Source organism: Lactuca sativa, chromosome 1, assembly GCF_002870075.4.
Source record: "Lactuca sativa cultivar Salinas chromosome 1, Lsat_Salinas_v11, whole genome shotgun sequence".
Taxonomy (NCBI): domain Eukaryota; kingdom Viridiplantae; phylum Streptophyta; class Magnoliopsida; order Asterales; family Asteraceae; genus Lactuca; species Lactuca sativa.
The window spans coordinates 40,109,966-40,130,028 of record NC_056623.2 but is presented as its reverse complement, the minus strand read 5'-3'; the positions used below and the strand labels follow the sequence as shown (position 1 = coordinate 40,130,028).

General features: G+C 37.7%; 1 protein-coding gene across 2 annotated transcripts; it reads left to right on the top strand.

The window, feature by feature from the left end:
- The first annotated feature begins 6,893 nt into the window (after window positions 1–6,893).
- On the top strand, window positions 6,894–18,630 carry LOC111909845 (receptor-like protein 14). Of its 2 annotated transcripts, none has more exons than XM_023905620.3 (11): window positions 6,894–8,360; window positions 8,664–8,822; window positions 8,916–8,990; window positions 9,114–9,269; window positions 10,362–10,436; window positions 10,752–10,907; window positions 14,931–15,005; window positions 15,159–15,314; window positions 15,473–15,505; window positions 15,643–15,789; window positions 16,308–18,630. In XM_023905620.3, exons 1-11 carry the CDS (start codon window positions 7,919–7,921, stop codon window positions 18,491–18,493), a joined length of 3,660 nt encoding a protein of 1,219 aa, XP_023761388.2. In that variant the 5' UTR covers window positions 6,894–7,918; the 3' UTR covers window positions 18,494–18,630. The 2 variants fall into 2 exon arrangements, with proteins under 2 accessions (XP_023761388.2, XP_023761382.2); XM_023905614.3 differs by having other exon boundaries at window positions 15,431–15,505.
- The last annotated feature ends 1,433 nt before the right edge of the window (window positions 18,631–20,063 follow it).

Here is a 20,063-nt window from a genome sequence, read left to right as displayed (position 1 = left end):
TCAGAGTGATTCCATTACCTTGTTGATTCAGCTCAATTCCAAGATAATATGTTAACAGGCCGAGATCACTCATCTCGAACCTGATCTTCATTTCTTTTTTAAAGTCCTTCACATCTTCTGGGTTGCTTCCTGTCACAAGTAGATCATCTACATATACTCCAATGATTAACTTATTCCCATTCTTTGACCTTATGTACACTGAATATTCTTGACCACACCTTTTAAAACCCAAACTCTTTAAGTACTTGTCTAAACACCAATGCCAAGCTCTGGGAGCTTGTTTCAAGCCATACAGGGCTTTGTAGAGTTTATACACTTTGCCAAATTCATCCTTCTTCTCGAATCCTTGAGGTTGTGTGACATAGACTTCTTTAGTTAGGTGCCCGTTCAAGAACGCAGATTTCACGTCTAGGTGGTGTACATGCCAACCATTCGAGCCTGCAAGTGATAAAATGACCCGGACTATTTCAATTCTCGCTACTGGCGCAAAGACTTCTTCATAATCGATGCCCTGTTTTTGAACGTAGCCCTTTGCCACGATTCTTGCTTTGTGCTTCATAGTCCTTCCTGTTGGGTCACGTTTCACCTTAAAAACCCATTTTAATCCGATTGGCTTCCTTCCTTCTAGGAGTTCGACTGAGCTCCAAGTCTTATTCTTCTCAATTGAAGCTATCTCAGTGTTCATCGCTTCTACCCACTCTTTCTTTCGAATCACTTCACTGTAGCTCCCAGGTTAGTCATCGTTGCACATTAACATCAGTTCCTCCGGTGGCAGCTCGATTTCTTCGGTATTTTCATAGAGGTCCGTGAGCAAACGAAACCTTTTGGGAGCACCTCCACCAGTCGAACTTGGTGAATTGGACGAATTTGGTGTTATCGGAGGGTTTAATGGAGTCGTGTTGTTTGACTGACTTCCTTGTGGGCTTATTTGAGGGTCCGAATCAGTATTGGGTTGGGATACACTTCTGGTCCAGTCCATATTGACGGAGGATATGTGAGTATCGGGTGTAGATGGGGTAGACCCATGAATAGATCTGGTGCCTTCAAGATCATCGATACCCTCACGGTTGAAGTCAAATCCTTCAACGGTGAAGCTTAATCCAGGTGTACCATTGACTCTCGATTCCTTCTCCCACATCCACGCCTTATCTTCTTGGAACACAACGTTTCTACTAACGTGAATTGTCCTAGTGACAGTATCAAAAAGCATGTAAGCCTTTGTTCCCTTTTCATTCCGCTGATATACTGCTCGCTTACTTCTCTCGTCCAATTTCTTCAACTGATTCTTGGGAATCATTACGTGTGCAAGGCAAACGAACACCCTCAAGTGGCCTACATGAGGTTTGCGACCAGTCCACATCTCGTAGGGTGTGGAATCATTCAAGGCCTTCGTACTTATTCTATTTAATACGTAAATGGCGTGACTCACAGCCTCTCCCCATAGCGTGTGTGGAAGCTTCATGGTTATTAGATTACTTCTTACCATTTCAACCACCGTGCGATTATGCCTCTCCACCACCCCGTTTTTTTGTGGGGAGTATGGGGAGGTGTATTGTCTACCGATCCTTGTTTCACTGCAATAATTGGTAAATTGGTTGGACAAGAATTCTCCTCCTCTATCTGATCGCAAGACTTTAATCTTCTCTCCGGTCTCGTTTTCCACTTTTGCTCTAAAACTTTTTGAATGACTAGAGAGCTTCATCCTTCGTTCTTAGCAGGTATACCCACATCACCCTGTTGTAGTCATCAACCAGGAGCATGAAGTACTTGTTTCCTGCTGGTGTAGGAGGTGACACAGGGCCACACAAATCTTCTTGAATCAGCTCTAATTTCTTCTTGGCTCTGAAAGTTGTACACGATGGGTATGGATTTCTTGTTTGTTTTCCACCCAGGCAGCCTTCACATGGGTGGGATGGTACAATTATTTTAGACACTCCTTCTATAATCCCTTTATCTGACATCATCTTCAAGGCAGTGAAGTTCAAGTGACCTAACCTAGTGTGCCATAACCAGGTTGGGTCATTTATTTCAGCTACAAGACATCTTGGAGTGACCTCTGTGAGCTCGATTTTGTAGAGCCTGTTTGGTGATCTCTGAACCTTCATGAGTAGCCTCATCCTGGAGTCATATATTCTCAAGAAATTCTCCTTGATTCTAATTTCATCTCCACCTTCTGAGAGTTGGCCAAGGCTTATAATATTACTACACAACTCAGGTATATAGTATACCTCTCTTAGTTTCCTTTGCTCACCATTTTTGCATTGGAAACTGATCATACCCCTTCTTTTAATTCTGACTTTTGAGTTGTTACCGAACTTGACAGAGCCCTAGATTGTGGTGTCCAACTCTTGGAATTTGCTTCTCTCTCCAGTCATGTGGTTGCTGGCTCCTGTGTCCAGATACCACATGTTTGAGTTACTTGCAACATCACCATTTGATCTTAGCTTGGGGATGACTTTTTCTTCATTCAAGAACACTTACCCTGTCTCTTCTTTGGCTTCAAAGGATAACAACAACAAAGCTAGCTCATTGTCTTCCTAGATCAAATTGCTTTCGTGATTCCTTTCTTTCTTTGGGTTCTTGCACTCGGCTGCATAGTGCTCGAGCTCTTGGCAGTTGTAACATTGGACTTCACTTTTATCTTGTCTGTGGCTTCTTTCTTTTTGCTGGTTAGAACCACCTCTGCCTCGACCACCTCGACCACCACTAGGACCACCCCTGCTTCGGCCTCTTCCTCTTCCCTGTGATGACCCACCACAATTTCCTTTTGGGGTTGACCTTGAACTGCCTTCTCCTTTCTTCTTGTTTCTCTCAGTCCACTCTTGGTGGGTTAAGAGAAGCTTTCTTTCTTCACTTTCACCATGTCCTTTCAGTCTTTCTTCATGAGCCTTCAGCCTCCCAATGACTTCTTCAGTTGTCAGTGTTTCCAGGTCCCCAAATTGTTCAAGAGTTGAAGCAATTTGGAGAAACTTAGTGGATACTGCCCTAAGCATCTTCTTCACTACATGGGACTCATTCACTGTGTCCCCCAATGTACGCAAAGAACTTACTAAGTTGCTTATTTTGGCAGCAAAGTCATCGACCCCTTCTGATTCCTTCATGTTTAAGGATTCAAACTCAGCTTTCAATGTTTGAATCCTTGCTGTCTTGACACGATCTGCTCCTAGGAACATCACCTTCAAAGCATCCCATGCTTCCTTAGTTGTCTTCTTCTCAGACAAGGACAACAACAGGTCCTCGGGAATCCCTTGGTAAATAGCAGCCAATGACAACTTGTCTTTCTTGATCTCCACAGCTGTGTTGGCCGTTCTGGGTTCCACTGCCTCCCAGACTCCTTGGGCTTGCATGAAAACTCTCATCTTTATAGCCCATGCAGAATAGTTGCTTCTTGACAGCATCGGGTAGTGAAAGGTGATTGGACTCTCTTTTTCCCCATTTCCATTGCTTCCTGCCATCTCTTCACGAGTTTGGTACTTTGGCATACAACAACCAGCCTTTGCTCTGATACCAAGTGTTGGTAAATAGCAGGGGTAATAAAGTCTTTTATTACCAAAATGGGAAGTAACACAACAAAAGGAGAAGCTGCACAGGGGACAAATTTGATAAGGAGCAGGGAAGGGCAAATCTGGAAAAAACAGCTTTAAAAAACTGCACAGTGAAGGAATACACAAAAAAGACAAGTGAAAACACAGGGAACAATATGAGGCAAAGTATTCTACTTTATTCACTGAACAAAAGTAATTAAAACTAGGAATACATTCAACGTACATTTGCCTCTCTACTTATATTAAAGCATAGCTGAAAAACAGGAACTAACTTGACTAGTTGCCAAAGACCAGGAACACACTCATTGGAACTTTGATTTATTCAAACATCAAATAAAATGTGCATAACACAATAATTCAGAATTATTCTTAACAATGCGACATACGAATCATGGTCTGAAATTGATACTATTGTTCTCCAGTGGATATACGGTGCACTTTCTGATAATCTTCTGGTTCGTATATTGGAACCCGACACCACAACATATGAATCATGGAAGAAATTATCATCAATCTTCCTCAACAATAAGGGATCTCATGCAACAGCTTTGGAACATGAGTTCAACAACCTCAAACTCTCAACCATGTCATCATTGGAAGACTACTGTCAATGCCTAAGGATTTGGCCTCGCAACTCGACGATGTTGAAAGTCTGGTAACAGAAAATCGTCTTGTACTTCAACTGGTACATGGCTTACCCTCTGAATTTGATATTGTGGCTTTTTTATCAACCAAAGCCTGCCAACATGGGAAATGGCATGTAGCATGCTTCAACTTGAACAACATCTCCAATCCAGTCGAGAGAGCAATAACACAACCATAAACTCTTCTGGTGGAGCCCTTATTGCTACACACACCGCCATAGCTGATGAACCAACTCCTCCAAACCATAATCACCGACCCTGATTAAACCAAAATGGCCGCCCTATAAACATAGTAACCGTGGTCATGGCGGAAACAACACTTGTGGTCGCGGTGCTCCTTTTGGTAATCACAGCACCAGACCTCCAGGTGCACCTCTGGGTAATGCCCCATACCCGTATTGGGTTGCATACTCTCCACCACCATGTCTTTTTCCTACTCAGCAAGGTTGGTCCTACCCATGGAATTACGGACACCTATATCAGCAGTAGTATAGACCTGATCGTTCAACTCATCAACCACACCAGGCCCAACAACAATCAACACATTTGGCTGAAACAAACCCGCTGGACCCCACAGCTCTTGGAGAAGGTTTGCACACGATTGTTGGGTTAATCGGATATTATGTGTAGGGGTATTTTTGGAAAGTTTTGTTTTTTACTTTCTTTCAAAGTTTTTGTATTAGAGTCAAACTCTTGTTTTGTTTAGTATAAGTAGGGATATGTAATTGAAGTTTTATAATTCATTTTTCTGCCTTAATAAGAAATATACTAGCAGCCTAAGGAAATTTCCAAGTTTCTTTGATTCCTTTGTTTGTCGTTCTTCTTCCTTGTTCATAACAGGGGATTCATCAAAGTTGAATCCAACACTTGGTATCAGAGCCTAGGTCTTGTGAGGACGTAACCCTAGTAGCCAATAGTATATATAGACCCTTTGGGTGGAGGAAATCGGCACTCTTGTATCCCAAGAAACCCTAGAGCCGATTTTCTCACCCTCCTCTCTCTCTCTCTCTCTATCATCATCCTCTTGCTAGTTAGTGTTTGTAAGCCATTAGAGGAGTGACAATTGTGACTCTAAGCTCCAAAGACAAGAAGATTCAAGCAAGCAACTCAAGGTACTCCTTTAGATCTGTTTTCTTATGTTATGATTTGAATGTTTATACTAGATCTATCAATAGAAGTCTTGGATACATTGCATGTTCAATTAGAGAAACCTAGATCCAAGCATTAGGGTTTGCATGTGCACATAGGAAAGTTCTTATGGCTCAAACCCATCACAAATTTCTATTTTTAGAAGGTAAACTTAGGGTTTACCATGTGTGGATTGATACGAGGTGTTCAACACCCATCTTTTGGCGGTGAGTTGTTAGTTGCGGTCGATGCGACGTTGAGTTGGGTTTTTAGTCGGCTTTGTGGTTCAGGTGAGTCTCCTCAATATACTTGGGGGTCAAAGACACCATTGCCGACCCATTGATATATGTTACATAGGAAGACTAGGGTGGCCCCTGCAAATTGTATGAAAGACTTGGAGGTGGCTCCCGGCAAATTGTATGCAAGACCAGGATTTGGACTCCTGGTAGTTATATGTAGTATGCTAGTTGTCTTTGTGATACATGCATGGAAAACCAAGATGTGGCTCTTGGCACTTGCCTATAAGACTCGGGTTTTTGCCCCGGCTTGGCAAGGAAAGACCATGTTACAGCTCATGGCATAATGACAATTATGAGACTATGGATGACACATATCAATCTCTATTGTATGTATGATATGTGATATTTTGGGGAACTCACTAAGCTTTGTACTTACAGTTTTATGTTTATGGTTTCAGGTACTTTCGGTACGAAAGGGAAATGTCCGGCCTGACTGCACATCATCCCTAGAGTTTTCGCAGTGACTATTTGTGATTTTTTACTCTAATGTTTAAATAATATATTCACTTTGATTGGTCTTGGAACAACTTGTTTGTATGGTTTATCTTTTAAAAAACAAAACAAAAAAATAATTACTATGAATTTTTGGGACGTTGCACTAATGTTTGAACTTGTTGCATTCTATAACAATTATTTTACAAATTTAAAAATTTTCTTTTGTAAAAAATTTGTTTAAAACTTTTTTATTGTTCTTTTTTAAAAAACTTGTTTAAAACATCTTTTTAACAAAAGTGTAATAAAAAATACATTACACAACATAAATTGTGAGTGAAAAACTTCGAAATAATTGTACAAATGTATAAGAAAGATATTTTTAAAAATTGTAGTTCAAGTTTAAAAGACAATAAAGACTATAAAAACGTTACATAGAAGTGTAAAGAAAAATTTAAAAAGAGATTATAATACAAGTTTTAAAAGGTTGTAAAAGAATTCAAAATAGTGTATAAAAATTTCAAAAATGCCTTTAAAAAGTTTTAAAAAAAAAAAATAATAAGTATATAATTTCGTAAAAGAAAAATAATTTCAAAAAAATTTCGGACCAAAATTCATAACAAAATTTAGAATATAGACTAAAATTATAAAAATTAAAATATACACATATACAACATATAAAAATCAAAAAACAAAAGTTTATTATATTTTTTTATAATATATTTTGTTCGTAACTTAAATATTTTATTTTTAAAAAATAATGGTAACACTTGATTTTTACGGCTCCATCAAAACTAGCTTTCCCGTTCCCATTTCCCTTTCCCTTTAAAATCCCCAACCCCTCTGTCTATCCTCCGGGCTCTGGCCCCTTCCGTTGACAAAGTCCCGTTTAACGAACCCACTATGACAACCCCATCTCGCCCCTGCCTTCACTCTCTAACCACTGCCACACACCCCTCTAAATCGAGGGCCGAGACCCTGTACCATCAACGTCGTCGGTGAGTGGTGGTGAAAATGATTATTGATGTGGATCGATCGGAATGACAGTGAGAAAGAAACAGAGGAAGTTAAGAGAGAAGGTTTTGGAGCAATTTTCTGCTATATTCCCAACAAAAGGTCTTTGCCCTTTATTCTAGCACAATCCTAACTTCTTAGTAAACAGGAAAAAAAAGCAATAATTAAAATAGACCACTAAGTAATTATCCCATCCAAACAATGGACACATAACAATTACTTAGTGGGGGAAAGGCCTACTCATCATGTTATGGTTATTGCAATTTCAAATTCACTGAAGCAGGTTTCAATGTCGGCTACTGTGATCTCTAGCAATGGCTCTCAATTGGCTGTTTACCAGAAATTGATAAAATCCATCCGTGGAAATCGCAAGGAGGTTTGCGAGTCTGGTCATTACCAGTAAACAAAGGTATGATATCTGGGTTTTGTTTTCTTTTAGTTAATAAATATTTCGTTTTTCTAAAGTAATTGCGCAAAAAAAAATTAATAAACCTATTATATTCTATGTGGATGGAGACTTTGGAAGTTTGTTGAAAAGTCAACAAATGCCATGTCTTAAATGTTTAGTTGAAGGAGTGGGTGACAATGGAATATTGGAATAGATGGAATAGAGTTTTGTGTTGAATTTTTACCATTGACTTGATGACTTATGTGTGGAAATTTTGAGCATTGACTTGATGACTTATGTGTGGAAATTTTGAGCATTGACTTGATGACTTATGTGTGGAAATTTTGAGCGTTCATACATATTCATTTCATCATATATCAAATGTTTACCAAGCAAAGCTAAGCAACCAAATCTATCCGGAAGTTTAATGTTGTGAGTGTCTCTACAAAGCCACCATTTGCTACTAAAATGGAATGTTGGGCTTGTAGTAAGCGGAAATCATTGCAATATTCATTGTTGATGTTAATGATGATACATATTCTAGTGGCTGGGCATACACAAGGGGATTGTGTAGAAGAGGAGAGAAAGGCACTACTGGAAATCAAAGCCTCCCATATGAAGTCATATGATTCTGAAATTGACAAATTTCTCCCTACCTGGGTTGATTATGGCAGTGGTACACCTGGTGATGGTGGCAACAACTGTTGTGATTGGGAGAGGATCAACTGCAGCACAACAACAGGGCATGTGACAGAACTCTCTTTGTACAATTTAAGAGGGGCAAAAGATGTTTACATGGATGATGAGAACAAGTTGTGGCCATTGAATGTTTCCTTGTTTCTTCATTTTAAAGAGTTGACAAGTCTCAATTTGTCAGATAATTTTCTTGATAAAGAGTTTATTAAGACAGGTACGTACAACGCGATTAATTCCTTTAATTAGTATTTCTTTCACATGGTTCCAACATCATATTTTTTTAGTAAAACATTCGAGTAAGTTGATCTGTTCAAATCCATGAACACAACATCCAACTAATTTATTATTTATGCACTCAAAGACTCTTCTTAGGTAATTAGTAGTTGGATAATACTTTTCTATATAGTATAAAAGACCAAATACAAGACTTTATGTGTACTTCAGATCTTGCAATTCATACTACATCTTTTTAATATTTAAGACTAGGATGTTTGTGTTAAAGAATTCTCTTTTGCAGGACTTGAAAGGCTGTCGAGTTTGAAGAAGTTGGAGGTACTAGACCTCAGTTGGAATTATGATATTGACAACGGCATCCTTCCATCATTGAGGACACTCACTTCACTCAAAGTCTTGGATCTTAGCTTCACTAGCTTGAATGGAAACTTTCCAATCAGTGGCATGTTTTCTTCTTTTCATTCCTTCTTTAAGTTATCATGCACCACAAATGCTTGTTTTAAAGTTACTTGCACCCTTTTCAAATGATTTGCAGAATTTGCTGCTTTAGAGAACTTGGAGATGTTGGATCTAAGCAGCTGTGGCTTCAATGGTACCTTTGAGGTTCAAGGTAATCAATATCATCATAAAACAATCTTGCCAATATAGTCGCCTAGGATTAATGCACAAATCCCCCCTTTCTCTACATTACAAGACCATATATAAATCCGATTGCTTCAATTCATAAATGTAGGTTCTGAGAGGGTTTCCGTATTGAGGAAGTTGAAAACTTTAAATCTTGCGGGCAACAGATTTAACGAAAGCATCATAAGATCTTTAAATACCCTTTCATCGCTCACAAGCTTGGATCTTAGCCACAGTCTAATGTCAGGACCATTTCCAGCTCAAGGTATGTGCTATTCCTGTATATAGTTCTTTCCAAAGTTGTTGGAGTATCATTTTTAGACACAAGTAAATGCTACACCTCATATATTCTAGTAAGGGTAGTTATGGAAAATCAATAAACTGATAATGGCATCTTTAATAGTGGAAAGAGTAATTTAGGCAATTTAGGTTTTATTTCTATCAGAGCAGTATTTAGCAAATAGTGGGAGAGGAGAATATCATATTTTTGGTGAAATCAGGTTATTGTACCTTTTGGGAGAGATCTGGCACTCTCGAATTGCCATGAACCCTTATTTTCAATCTTATGAAAGTATTTGAGTACTGATTTTGATTATCTTTTCTTACTTCATCTTTGAGTGTTTATTGAATCGTTGATTGATTGCGTGAGTTCATAGCAGTAAACCATCATATATTTATGTAGTGTTTGTGGATGTTGTCATGTCTATATGTGATCTTCACTCATTACAAGTCTTTCAGTTGCATTAGTTTAGTTAACAATGAGACAACCATCATATATTTATGTAGTGTTTGTGGATGTTGTCATGTCTATATGGGGGCTTTTGTTTATGTTTCAAATAGCTAGTGGTATGATATGTAATTTTTTGGAAAAAGAGCAATAAAGTCCAAGAAACTGAGTATACATGTCTCAGTGTATATGTGATGCGTATGGGATTGTAATGATTATTTATTAATCTAACAGTAGACAGAAATATTATCCTGTGGGCCAAGGAGATAATCCGGTGTGGGCTCACGTCTTTTGTTTCTATGGAAGTAGTCCTTCTATCTTCAGGCAGGGGACAGGGCCTGCCTACATCTTTAATTTTAATGTAAAATGTTGGTGTAAACATGTAATGGCTGCAATCGTAGGTCTAACTAGATACAATTAATGGAAAAGGTGCTTTGGAGTTGGATAGACCCCAGCTAACTCCATCATTGAGATTGAGGACACTCACTTCAGTCGAAATCTTGGATGTTAGTCACACTAGCTTGAATAGATAATTTCCTAGCAGTAGCACCTTTTTTTTTTTTTAAACGTTATCATGCACCACAAATGCGTGTTTTAAAGATACTTACACCCTTTTCAAATGAATTGAAGAATTTGCTGCTTTAGAGAACTTGGAGATGTTGGATCTAAGCCACTGTGGCTTCAATGGTACCTTTGAGATTCAAGGTAAATCAATATCATCATAAAACCACCATGCCAATATAGCCGCCTTGGATTTTACACGAACCCCCCTTTTGCAAGATTACAGGACCATATATAGCAGAATGACTATTTCATGTGTTGAAGTTTGAAATATGACCCTTTTCTTTTCTTGGGACAAAGAAAACTTGCAACGAGGACTTAGTTTTTTTTTTTTAACTAAAGCTTAACAGTATTATATTTTTGGATATAAATATATGCTTGTATATGTTCTCTTAAACAACTTTGTTGTTTTATGGAACTAGAGCTTATAAATCCAATTGCTTCAATCCATAAATGTAGGTTCTGAGAGGGTTTCCATATTGAGGAAGTTGAAAACTTTAAATCTTGCACACAACCGCTTTAACGAAAGCATCATAAGATCTTTAAATACCCTTTCATCGCTTACAAGCTTGGATCTTAGCGACAATTCAATGTCAGGACCATTTCCAGCTCAAGGTACGTGCTATGACTGTACATTTTTTATTACCTTACATTTGTACTTATACATGTATATAGTTCCTTTTAAAGTAGTAAGAGTATAATTTTCAAATCAAATGAATTTAATCGATTTCATTTTGTTTACAATTTACCTACCATTTGTACTTATGTACCAACGTTTCATAATAAGACCAATTTATACAATCCATGATGGTAGTGATCTGGTTAACGGATTACCATTTTATTTTTTTGTTATTTATTACCCACCTCCAACACTACCACCATAGCATGAGATCCACTTCCATGTTAGACTGTGTTTTATATTTATAATAGGTAGAGGGTACCTAAATGTAATATTCTATTATATATAAAGTGATCTGATGTAATATCAATTTGAATTGAATAAGATACGAGGTTTCACTTGGTATCAGAGCCAAGTTCCCTCTGCCGCCTCCAACCCTAAATCGGCGACATCTTCTCCACCATCTCAATTTCTCTTCCAATCTAAACATGGCTAACCGCCCACAATACCCACAAATTTGCATTCACTCTTTCTCCTACCAACTATGGTTTCTGGAAGGCAATGCTAGAACCATTCCTAATCACTAATCACTTGATCGGTTATATGGATGGTACCATCAAATGTCCAGAACAGAAAATTACCACAACAGATGCAACAACTGATAACCCTAGTTATCCTCGTTGGGTTTCCAATGATGCACATGTAAGAATGATAATTCTATCTACCATCTCTAAAGCATCTTTCCAACATGTTCAAGGTACGACCTCTAGAGATTTGTGGCTTTCATTAGAACGTGCGTATGCACCAAACTCTGCTTCCCGTGAATACACCTTAAAAACACAGTTACTTCGCATAGAGATGAAAAGTGATGAACCTCCACTGACATATCTTAGCTGAGCAATGGAATATGCCTCTGCCTTTGCTAATATTGGTGAACCCATGAAGGACAAAGATCTGGTTATGCTTACAATCTCAGGCTTGCGAGATGAATACAACGGTTTAAAATCGAATCTTCTGGCCCACCATCCACCGAGCACCTTCAGCGACCTGCATGGTATTTTATCTGATCACGATTACATGATCAACAGATCAGCCACGGTTCCTGTTACTGCCTAGCCACAAGTGTTTGTTGCTGCTACCGGAGGAACTCCATCTGATTCCTTACCTGATATCACAACCATTCAGTCTCAACTTAACAGCTTAAGTTTGTTAGCCTCTCAGTTAGGATATCAACTAAATCCTATTAGCTCTAACAAATCTTGGCATCATTCTTCACAAATCTTGGCATCATTCATCGACGCTCCTGTCCTCATACTAGTGAACAAAATGGGATTGTTGAGCGTCGTCATCGCCATGTTGTTGAAACTGGTCTTTCCCTTCTTGCCCAATCCCATCTCCCACAACGCTTTTGGCAGTTTGCCTTTGAAACTGCTGTTTACCTTATAAATCGGCTCCCATCCAGGATTTCATCAAATCAATCCCCTTTTCAACAAGTTTACAACCGAAAACCTGATTATTCATTTCTTCATGTTTTCGGTTGTCAATGTTTTCCCTATCTTCGTCCCTATAACCGCCACAAGCTTGATTTTCGTTCTACTCCGTGTGTGTTCCTTGGTTATAGCCCTATACATCATGGCTATCGTTGTTTTGATCCCCAAACGGAACGCATATACATTGCTCGACATGTTCGTTTCAACGAAACTGTTTTCCTTTTTTACTCTCCTCCACCACCGACCACCCCCTCACGTAATCCCTATATTACTGTCTTTCCCACACCACCTCCATAGTGGTTCCTGATCTCATCTCCACTGATCCATCACCCTCTCCCACTCCTTTACCTACTGCCCCTACATCACAATCCCCACCTCCTCCTCCTCCTCCTCCTAGGTCTCGGCCCCCTAATTTGCGTCAAAATCCCAAACGTAAAATTCCATTTGATCCATCTACTTACACCTCTACTCGTGTTTCCCCTTCATTAAGCGAACCCACTTCGTTTACCGTTGCTAACAAATCGCCGGAGTGGCGTCTTGCCATGAATGAGGAGTTTCAAGCACTTCAAAATAATGGCACATGGTCTCTAGTTCCTTATGTTAAAAATACTAACCTCGTTGATTGTAAGTGGGTATACAGGGTAAAGACGGATCCACAGGGAAATGTCACTCGTTACAAAGCACGCCTTGTTGCCAAGGGCTTTCATCAACAACCGGGAGTTGACTATCATGAGACATTTAGCCCTGTCATCAAATCAACGACCATTTGGGTTATTCTGTCTCTTGTCGTGGCCAACAAATGGGATGTACACCAATTAAACGTGAAAAATGCATTTCTACATGGTGACTTACAAGAAACAGTTTACATGAAACAGCTTCCTGGCTTCGTTGATCCAACCAAACCAGACCATGTTTGTCTTCTGCACAAGTCTCTCTATGGGCTCAAACAAGCCCCACGGGCATGGTTTACTCGGCTATCCACAGTTCTACTTCAACTTGGTTTTTTAGGATCCAAAATTGATCCATCTCTGTTTATTCTCAATTCTGGTGGTACTCTTGCTTATGTCCTCGTTTATGTGGATGATATTATCATCACCGGTAACAACCAAGCAGCTATAAGTAGCATTATCAATCGTCTAAACTCCAGTTTTGCCATTAAAGATCTTGGTCCACTTCATTATTTCTTGGGCATCGAAGTTGTTCATCATCAGCAAAACATTGTGCTATCTCAAAGGAAATATATTCTTGAGATCCTTCAACGGTCCGGTCTCTCTGATTGCAAGCCAGCTTGCTCTCCGATAAGTTCCTCTCAGTCAATGACTACTGATGATAGCTCTCCTCTATTGGATCCTACTACATATCGTCAAACAGTTGGAGCCTTACAGTATGTCACCTTATCACGTCCGGATATTGCTTTTGCTGTCAACCGGGTGTGTCAGTTTATGCATGCTCCAACAGAAAACCATTGGTCTGCTGTTAAACGTATCTTGCGTTACTTGAAAGGCACAACTGATCTTGGTCTCTTGATTCGCCACCAGTCAAGCTCTTCTCTACAGGCTTTTACAGATGCTCATTGGCAAGATTTGGCCTCGTCACCTGTTCAAGCCTATTCTGATTCTGATTGGGTTGGCTGCCCAGTCGACCGTCGATCCACCGGGGGATTTGCAATCTATCTGGGATCAAATCTTGTCTCCTGGACTGTTCGTAAACAAAAGACGGTCTCAAGGTCTTCAACTGAATCCGAGTACAAAGCGCTTGTTGATACTGCTGCAGAGTTGATTTGGTTGAAAGCTTTTTTGCGTGAGCTTGGCATATCAGTTACATCTCCTCCTATTCTTTGGTGTGACAATCTCAGAGCTACCTATCTCTCAGCCAATCCTGTGTTTCATGCTCGTACTAAGCATGTTGAAGTTGATTTTCACTTTGTTCGTGAACAGGTAGCAAGAGGTCAACTAAATGTTCAATTCATATCTACGAGTGATCAGATCGCAGATGTCTTTACAAAACCTTTATCCTCTCAGAGATTCCAATTCTTACGATCCAAGTTGCAGGTCGTTTCCTGCCCTCAACTTGCGGGGGAATGTTAGACTGTGTTTTATATTTATAATAAGTAGAGGGTACCTAAATGTAATATTCTATTATATATAAAGTGATCTGATGTAATATTAATTTGAATTGAATAAGATACGAGGTTTCACTTTCCATAACCCTTGTCAGACCCTAGGATTTGGGTTTTTGATTTAGTCAGGAGTTGGTGATGATTTTGGTGAATGGATTTGAGTTTTGATTTTGGTTTAGGGATTTACGGTTTTGAGGAAGACGAGGGATAAACCGTGATCACTGGTTGCAATGTTGCACAGTTTGTCAAAGAGAACTAGCATATTTTGCTGGACCGAAATTACTCTCTAAATAAGGCTGCCTACTTATAATATATAATGATGTAGAAAGACTAATGAACATATAATGCTCCAAATCTGAAAATAACATGCATAATACATGATATATATGTGTTTTTCTTTCATATTACAGAATTATCACATCTCACTAACCTGGAGGAGCTGGATTTAAGTTCTACCCAGCTCAATGACACACCAAATATCCAAGGTAAATGAATCATAAGCTTCTGTTACACCTGGTAAGTTTTGAATAATAGAAAAGTTAAAGTTTTTAAATGCCAATTGGTCATAATTCTTCCATAATTACAAACTTTACAAGACCATTACATGTTTTCTCTAAGAATTACTTTCCATTTTACAGCTTGTAAGACCGTATTGAGATTGAAAAGGCTGAAGAGTATCAATCTTTCAAGCAACAGCATCAACAAGAGCGTCATATCATGCCTAAGTGTCCTCCCATCCCTCAAGAATCTTGATCTTTCTTACTGTTCATTGGGAAGTTTCTTTCCCGTCCAAGGCATGTTTATCTTAAAAAGAGTCAATAAAGAAATTAAATACAAATATTATTTATTAATTTCCATTTTTGCTACTTGTTTAATTAAACTGATTGATATGTCTCTCTATCTTATTCAGAATTCCTTAATTTGTCTGATTTGGAAGTCCTTCTCTTGACAGATAATTATTTCTATGGAGTAATACCAATGGAAGGTAACGATTTTTTGTCATTACATAATTTAAAACTATATTGGTTTAAGAACTCATCCAAAGCTGAAAGATTACAGAGGTGGACCTTATCTAGCTTCAATTTGTTTATATGTAACCCTCTCTTGTTATCTATCATCCAGCTTTTGCATCTTTCCACCATCTAAAGGTCTTAGATTTGAGTGGAAACAGTTTTGTTGGTAGCATCCCATCAACAATTCAAGCATTATCTTCCCTAAGAGCTCTCTCATTCGCATACAATCAGCTCAATGGCTCATTACCGGATCATGGTAAGTTATATAAAGCATGCATGGTAAGTTAATCTTTTTGAGCCGTAGGACCATGCAAATAATGGTAGTTATCAAAGCAGGCACGTTTGATCGTTGCGATTATTGTTTAGAACAAATATATAAACGCAACAATGCGAATAGCATGGCTGTTACGGAATTTTCAGCACATATAAAACTTGATACTATATATTTTGCTTCATTGTATCATGAGATATAATTTGGCAGCAACTCTTGCACAATGTTCATATTAGTGGTGAAGGCAAAATTGCTTTTAGTATTGAGATTGCTCAATTTAAAGCAATTAGTAGTATTTTATTCTGTTATCATTTAGTCACTCGTCTATAACCAAAACATCAAGGGCTACATCAGTGCATTCCCTTTGTAATATTACCTTTCCTCAGTTGTTGATCTTTTTGACCATGCAAATGGAAGTCATATATTTTTGGAAGGTTAGTCTTTTGTAACTTATCTTTTGAGTTTCATGGCTTACACATACCTTTCTTTTTCTCGTTTGACAGGCTTGTGTGAGTTGAAGAACCTCAATGAGTTGGATCTTAGTCACAACATGCTCCATGGAACTCTGCCTCGGTGTTTGAAAAATCTATCATCTCTTAAGCTGTTGGATATTTCTTCAAATCAATTTTCAGGGATACTTGTCTCATCACTCATTGCTAATCTTACATCTCTCGAATACATTGATTCTAGTCATAACAAATTTGAAGGTTCGTTCTTGTTCAGCTCCTTCTCCAATCATATAAAGCTTGAGGTCGTTCGATTCAGAAGCGATAATGACATATTTGAGGTGTTAACAGAAGAGCCTATAGGCTGGATTCCAATGTTCCAGTTGGAAATTCTTGAGCTATCTAATTGTAATATGAAAATGTTTCCTGGGTTTCTACTTCACCAACGCAAGTTACAGCAAGTAGACATGTCTCACAACTCCTTGGAGGGACAAGTTCCTAATTGGTTGATTAAAAACAATAAGAATTTGGAAGTTCTTCGTCTAAGGAACAACTCCTTTGACAGTATGCCGTTGTATAGGAATGCTAATACGAAGTGGTTGGATATGTCTGGAAATGGCATGATAGTTACTATTCCTGACAAATTACCAGAGTTCTTTCCCAACATAGAGTATTTGAATTTGTCCATGAATAGCTTAAGTGGTGTTATCCCATCCTCAATTAGTGAATTGAGTGAATTAGAGACACTGGATCTATCTAACAATGAGTTATCAGGAGAAGTGTCAAAAGGATTGTTGACAAACATCTCTAAGTTGAATTTGTTAAAACTATCAAATAACAGTTTGCATGGCCAGGTACTCTCAGGAAACTTAAGCTTGAGTAGCCTCCAATATGTTTACTTGGATGGCAACCATTTCAAAGGGAAAATTGGAACTAAGAGCAAGGGATATGATCTTCTGATTACTCTGGATATTAGCAATAACTTGTTCACAGGTATGATCCCCGATTGGATAAGCAACATGAGTATGTTGTCTGAACTTGTGGTGAGAAATAATAGTTTTGAAGGCATTTTTCCATGTGGAGTAGCTTCATTCTCTTTTCTCGATATCTCACAAAATTCTTTCTCTGGGCCCATCCCATCCTGTTTCAATTCGCAATATATGAAGCATCTTCATTTGGGTTCCAATAGATTCACTGGATCAATACCCAAATTCTTTCGTAATTTGACTGAAGTTTTGACTTTGGACATTGGCAACAACAACTTGTCAGGTAGGATTCCTAAATTTATTGGCGAACTATCCGATTTAAGGATTCTTCTTTTGAGAAAAAATAACTTTACCGGATCTATTCCCAAGCAGTTGTGCCAATTAAGTGACGTGAGTTTGTTAGATTTATCATATAACTCACTTTCCGGTTCAATACCTAGCTGCCTTCAAAATATTACCGGCCCAACTGACCTTGCTTTCTTAAAAGAATTCCAAATAACGTTTTCCATTGATTCCTCTTTCCATTATTGGGGGATTCAACGGGTGCGTTCGATCCCCACCGGCATTGATGTATTGGAAACAGAAGACGAAGTTCAATATACAACAAAAAGGCTCTCTCTCAGCTACAAGGGTGGCATCCTTGATTACATGGCGGGATTGGATTTTTCCTGTAACAAACTATCCGGTGAAATTCCACAACAACTCGGATTCTTAACCCAACTGCGTGCTTTAAACCTGTCTCACAATCAGTTGACTGGACCCATTCCAGTGAGCTTCTCAAATCTTGCCAAGATAGAGAGCTTGGACCTTTCTTCAAACGGTTTGACCGGAAAAGTTCCATCACAACTCATTAAGCTCTCCTCTCTATCTACTTTCATTGTTTCTCACAACAATCTCTCAGGCAGACTCCCAGATATGAAAGCACAGTTTGGTACCTTCACAGAGGCAAGCTATGAAGGGAATCCACTTCTTTGTGGACCACCACTCGTGAAGAAATGCACAACTACTAATTCACAGCTGACCCATCCATCAGATGGAGAAGAAGAAAATGAGAAATGGTATGATATCGATATGGCATGCTTCTATGGAAGTTCTAGTTCCACATGTTTTGTTTTCTTATTAGGATTCGTTGCACTTCTGTACATCAATCCTTATTGGCGTAGAAAGTGGCTAGACTTGGTTGAAGACTATATGCTTACATGTTATTACTTTCTTTATGATTTAGTACGGAAGCCTTATATGATCATCCATAAGTAGGACCTCCTTTGGAATTTGTGATAGAATAAATGCAAACTTGTTTTCATATGTATTCAGATTTCTCTGTTTTCATATATGTATGATGATGTACAAGAATAGTTTAGTAATTTAAGTGTTATGCAAAAGTATTTGATTTATTATAAGTTGCAAAGTTTAACAATTTACTAAACCTTACTTGACCATCCCTTTCCTACGTGGCCAATACCCTTGGAATTGTTTACTATAATTGGTATAATGGCTTTAGGAATCTTTAATGTTTCCAATGTTGATTAATCCCAATCCAGTGTTTTAAAATCCATATGAATGGTTCTTGATGCATTAGAGACACAAGTAACATGTACTCCACTATCAGCATTCGACACCTCCGGTTAAGTCCCAGATTAATTAGTACTCAGTAGTCGATGGTTCCAAAAAGTGCATCTCTTTTCTCAAGAGCTTTAGTTCACCTAAAATACGTGCTTACAGGCAAAGCACATGATTCTACAAGCTGGGTTAATCCCCTGATATATTATTTTTTTCTCCAATTTTCTATAGAATAAAGAATTTTTAGATCGACTAATACTATAATTGTGATGAATGGAGTAGTGATTACTTATTATTTTTATATCAAATAAACAGCAACATTTTCGTATAGCAAATTCAACTCGTTTGCTTAGATACCAATCAATTTGGTATATTTTACATCCAACGAACCAAATTTTACAGTAACTATAATGTTTCATCCGAAACTATATAATTAATAATTTAAAGTAATTTTACAGTGTGTTTTGAATTAACCAATATTTACGAAACGACGGTTGAAAAAAAAGCCGTTATTGATAATTTAAATATGTAATGACAAATAAAAGATTTGTAATAATTTATTAATTTACAAAGATAGATGTTTTATCTGTAAGTTTATAACGATTAGTTAAATTAATATATACATTGTAATGAATATTCGACCTATCTTTATGTGTAGAGATTTGATAAAGTTATGATTTTGTATTGAATTTATTTATCGTGAAAAAAAAAATACGACCAATCATGAAAATGACATTGATATATGACAAATTAAAATGACAATAATGTAATAAACATATATAAACACAACACGACAAATTACAAATGATGATTGAAATGTGATTTAGTAAAATTAATTAATGAAAAGATGATATACAAAATTAAAATCTACTAATTTTTTATAAATTTTTAAAAACTTTTATACACGGAAATGGAAAAACATCATTGTTTGATGTATTATGCACTACAATTAAAGAAAAACATTAGTTTTGGAATAAAGACTAAAAGTCGATCCATAGCCACCAAATCTAATAGTTAAGTTGACAAAAAATTTCAAATATGCCTAATTGCCCTTGGGCCAAATCATTAGACATATAACCTACAAGGACCATATTTTTAATTAGATGAAAATGAAATAAGGGGCATGTCTTATCATCCAACCAATTAACTTCATCTTCAATACCTACCACAAGTTAAAAAAATATCAACATCTAAAGACCATTTTTAAAATATTGAAAGCATGAAAAGAAAGAAAAATACACCCTTTTTCCCATTGATTGTAGAACAT

Bases quoted from the DNA above. Each gene is read 5' to 3' on its own strand.
- LOC111909845 (XM_023905614.3), top strand. From the start codon at position 7,919: ATGGAATGTTGGGCTTGTAGTAAGCGGAAATCATTGCAATATTCATTG. The intron at 8,361-8,663 runs GTACGTACAACG...TCTCTTTTGCAG, and splicing joins TAAAGAGTTTATTAAGACAG to GACTTGAAAGGCTGTCGAGT. The intron at 8,823-8,915 runs GCATGTTTTCTT...AATGATTTGCAG, and splicing joins TGGAAACTTTCCAATCAGTG to AATTTGCTGCTTTAGAGAAC.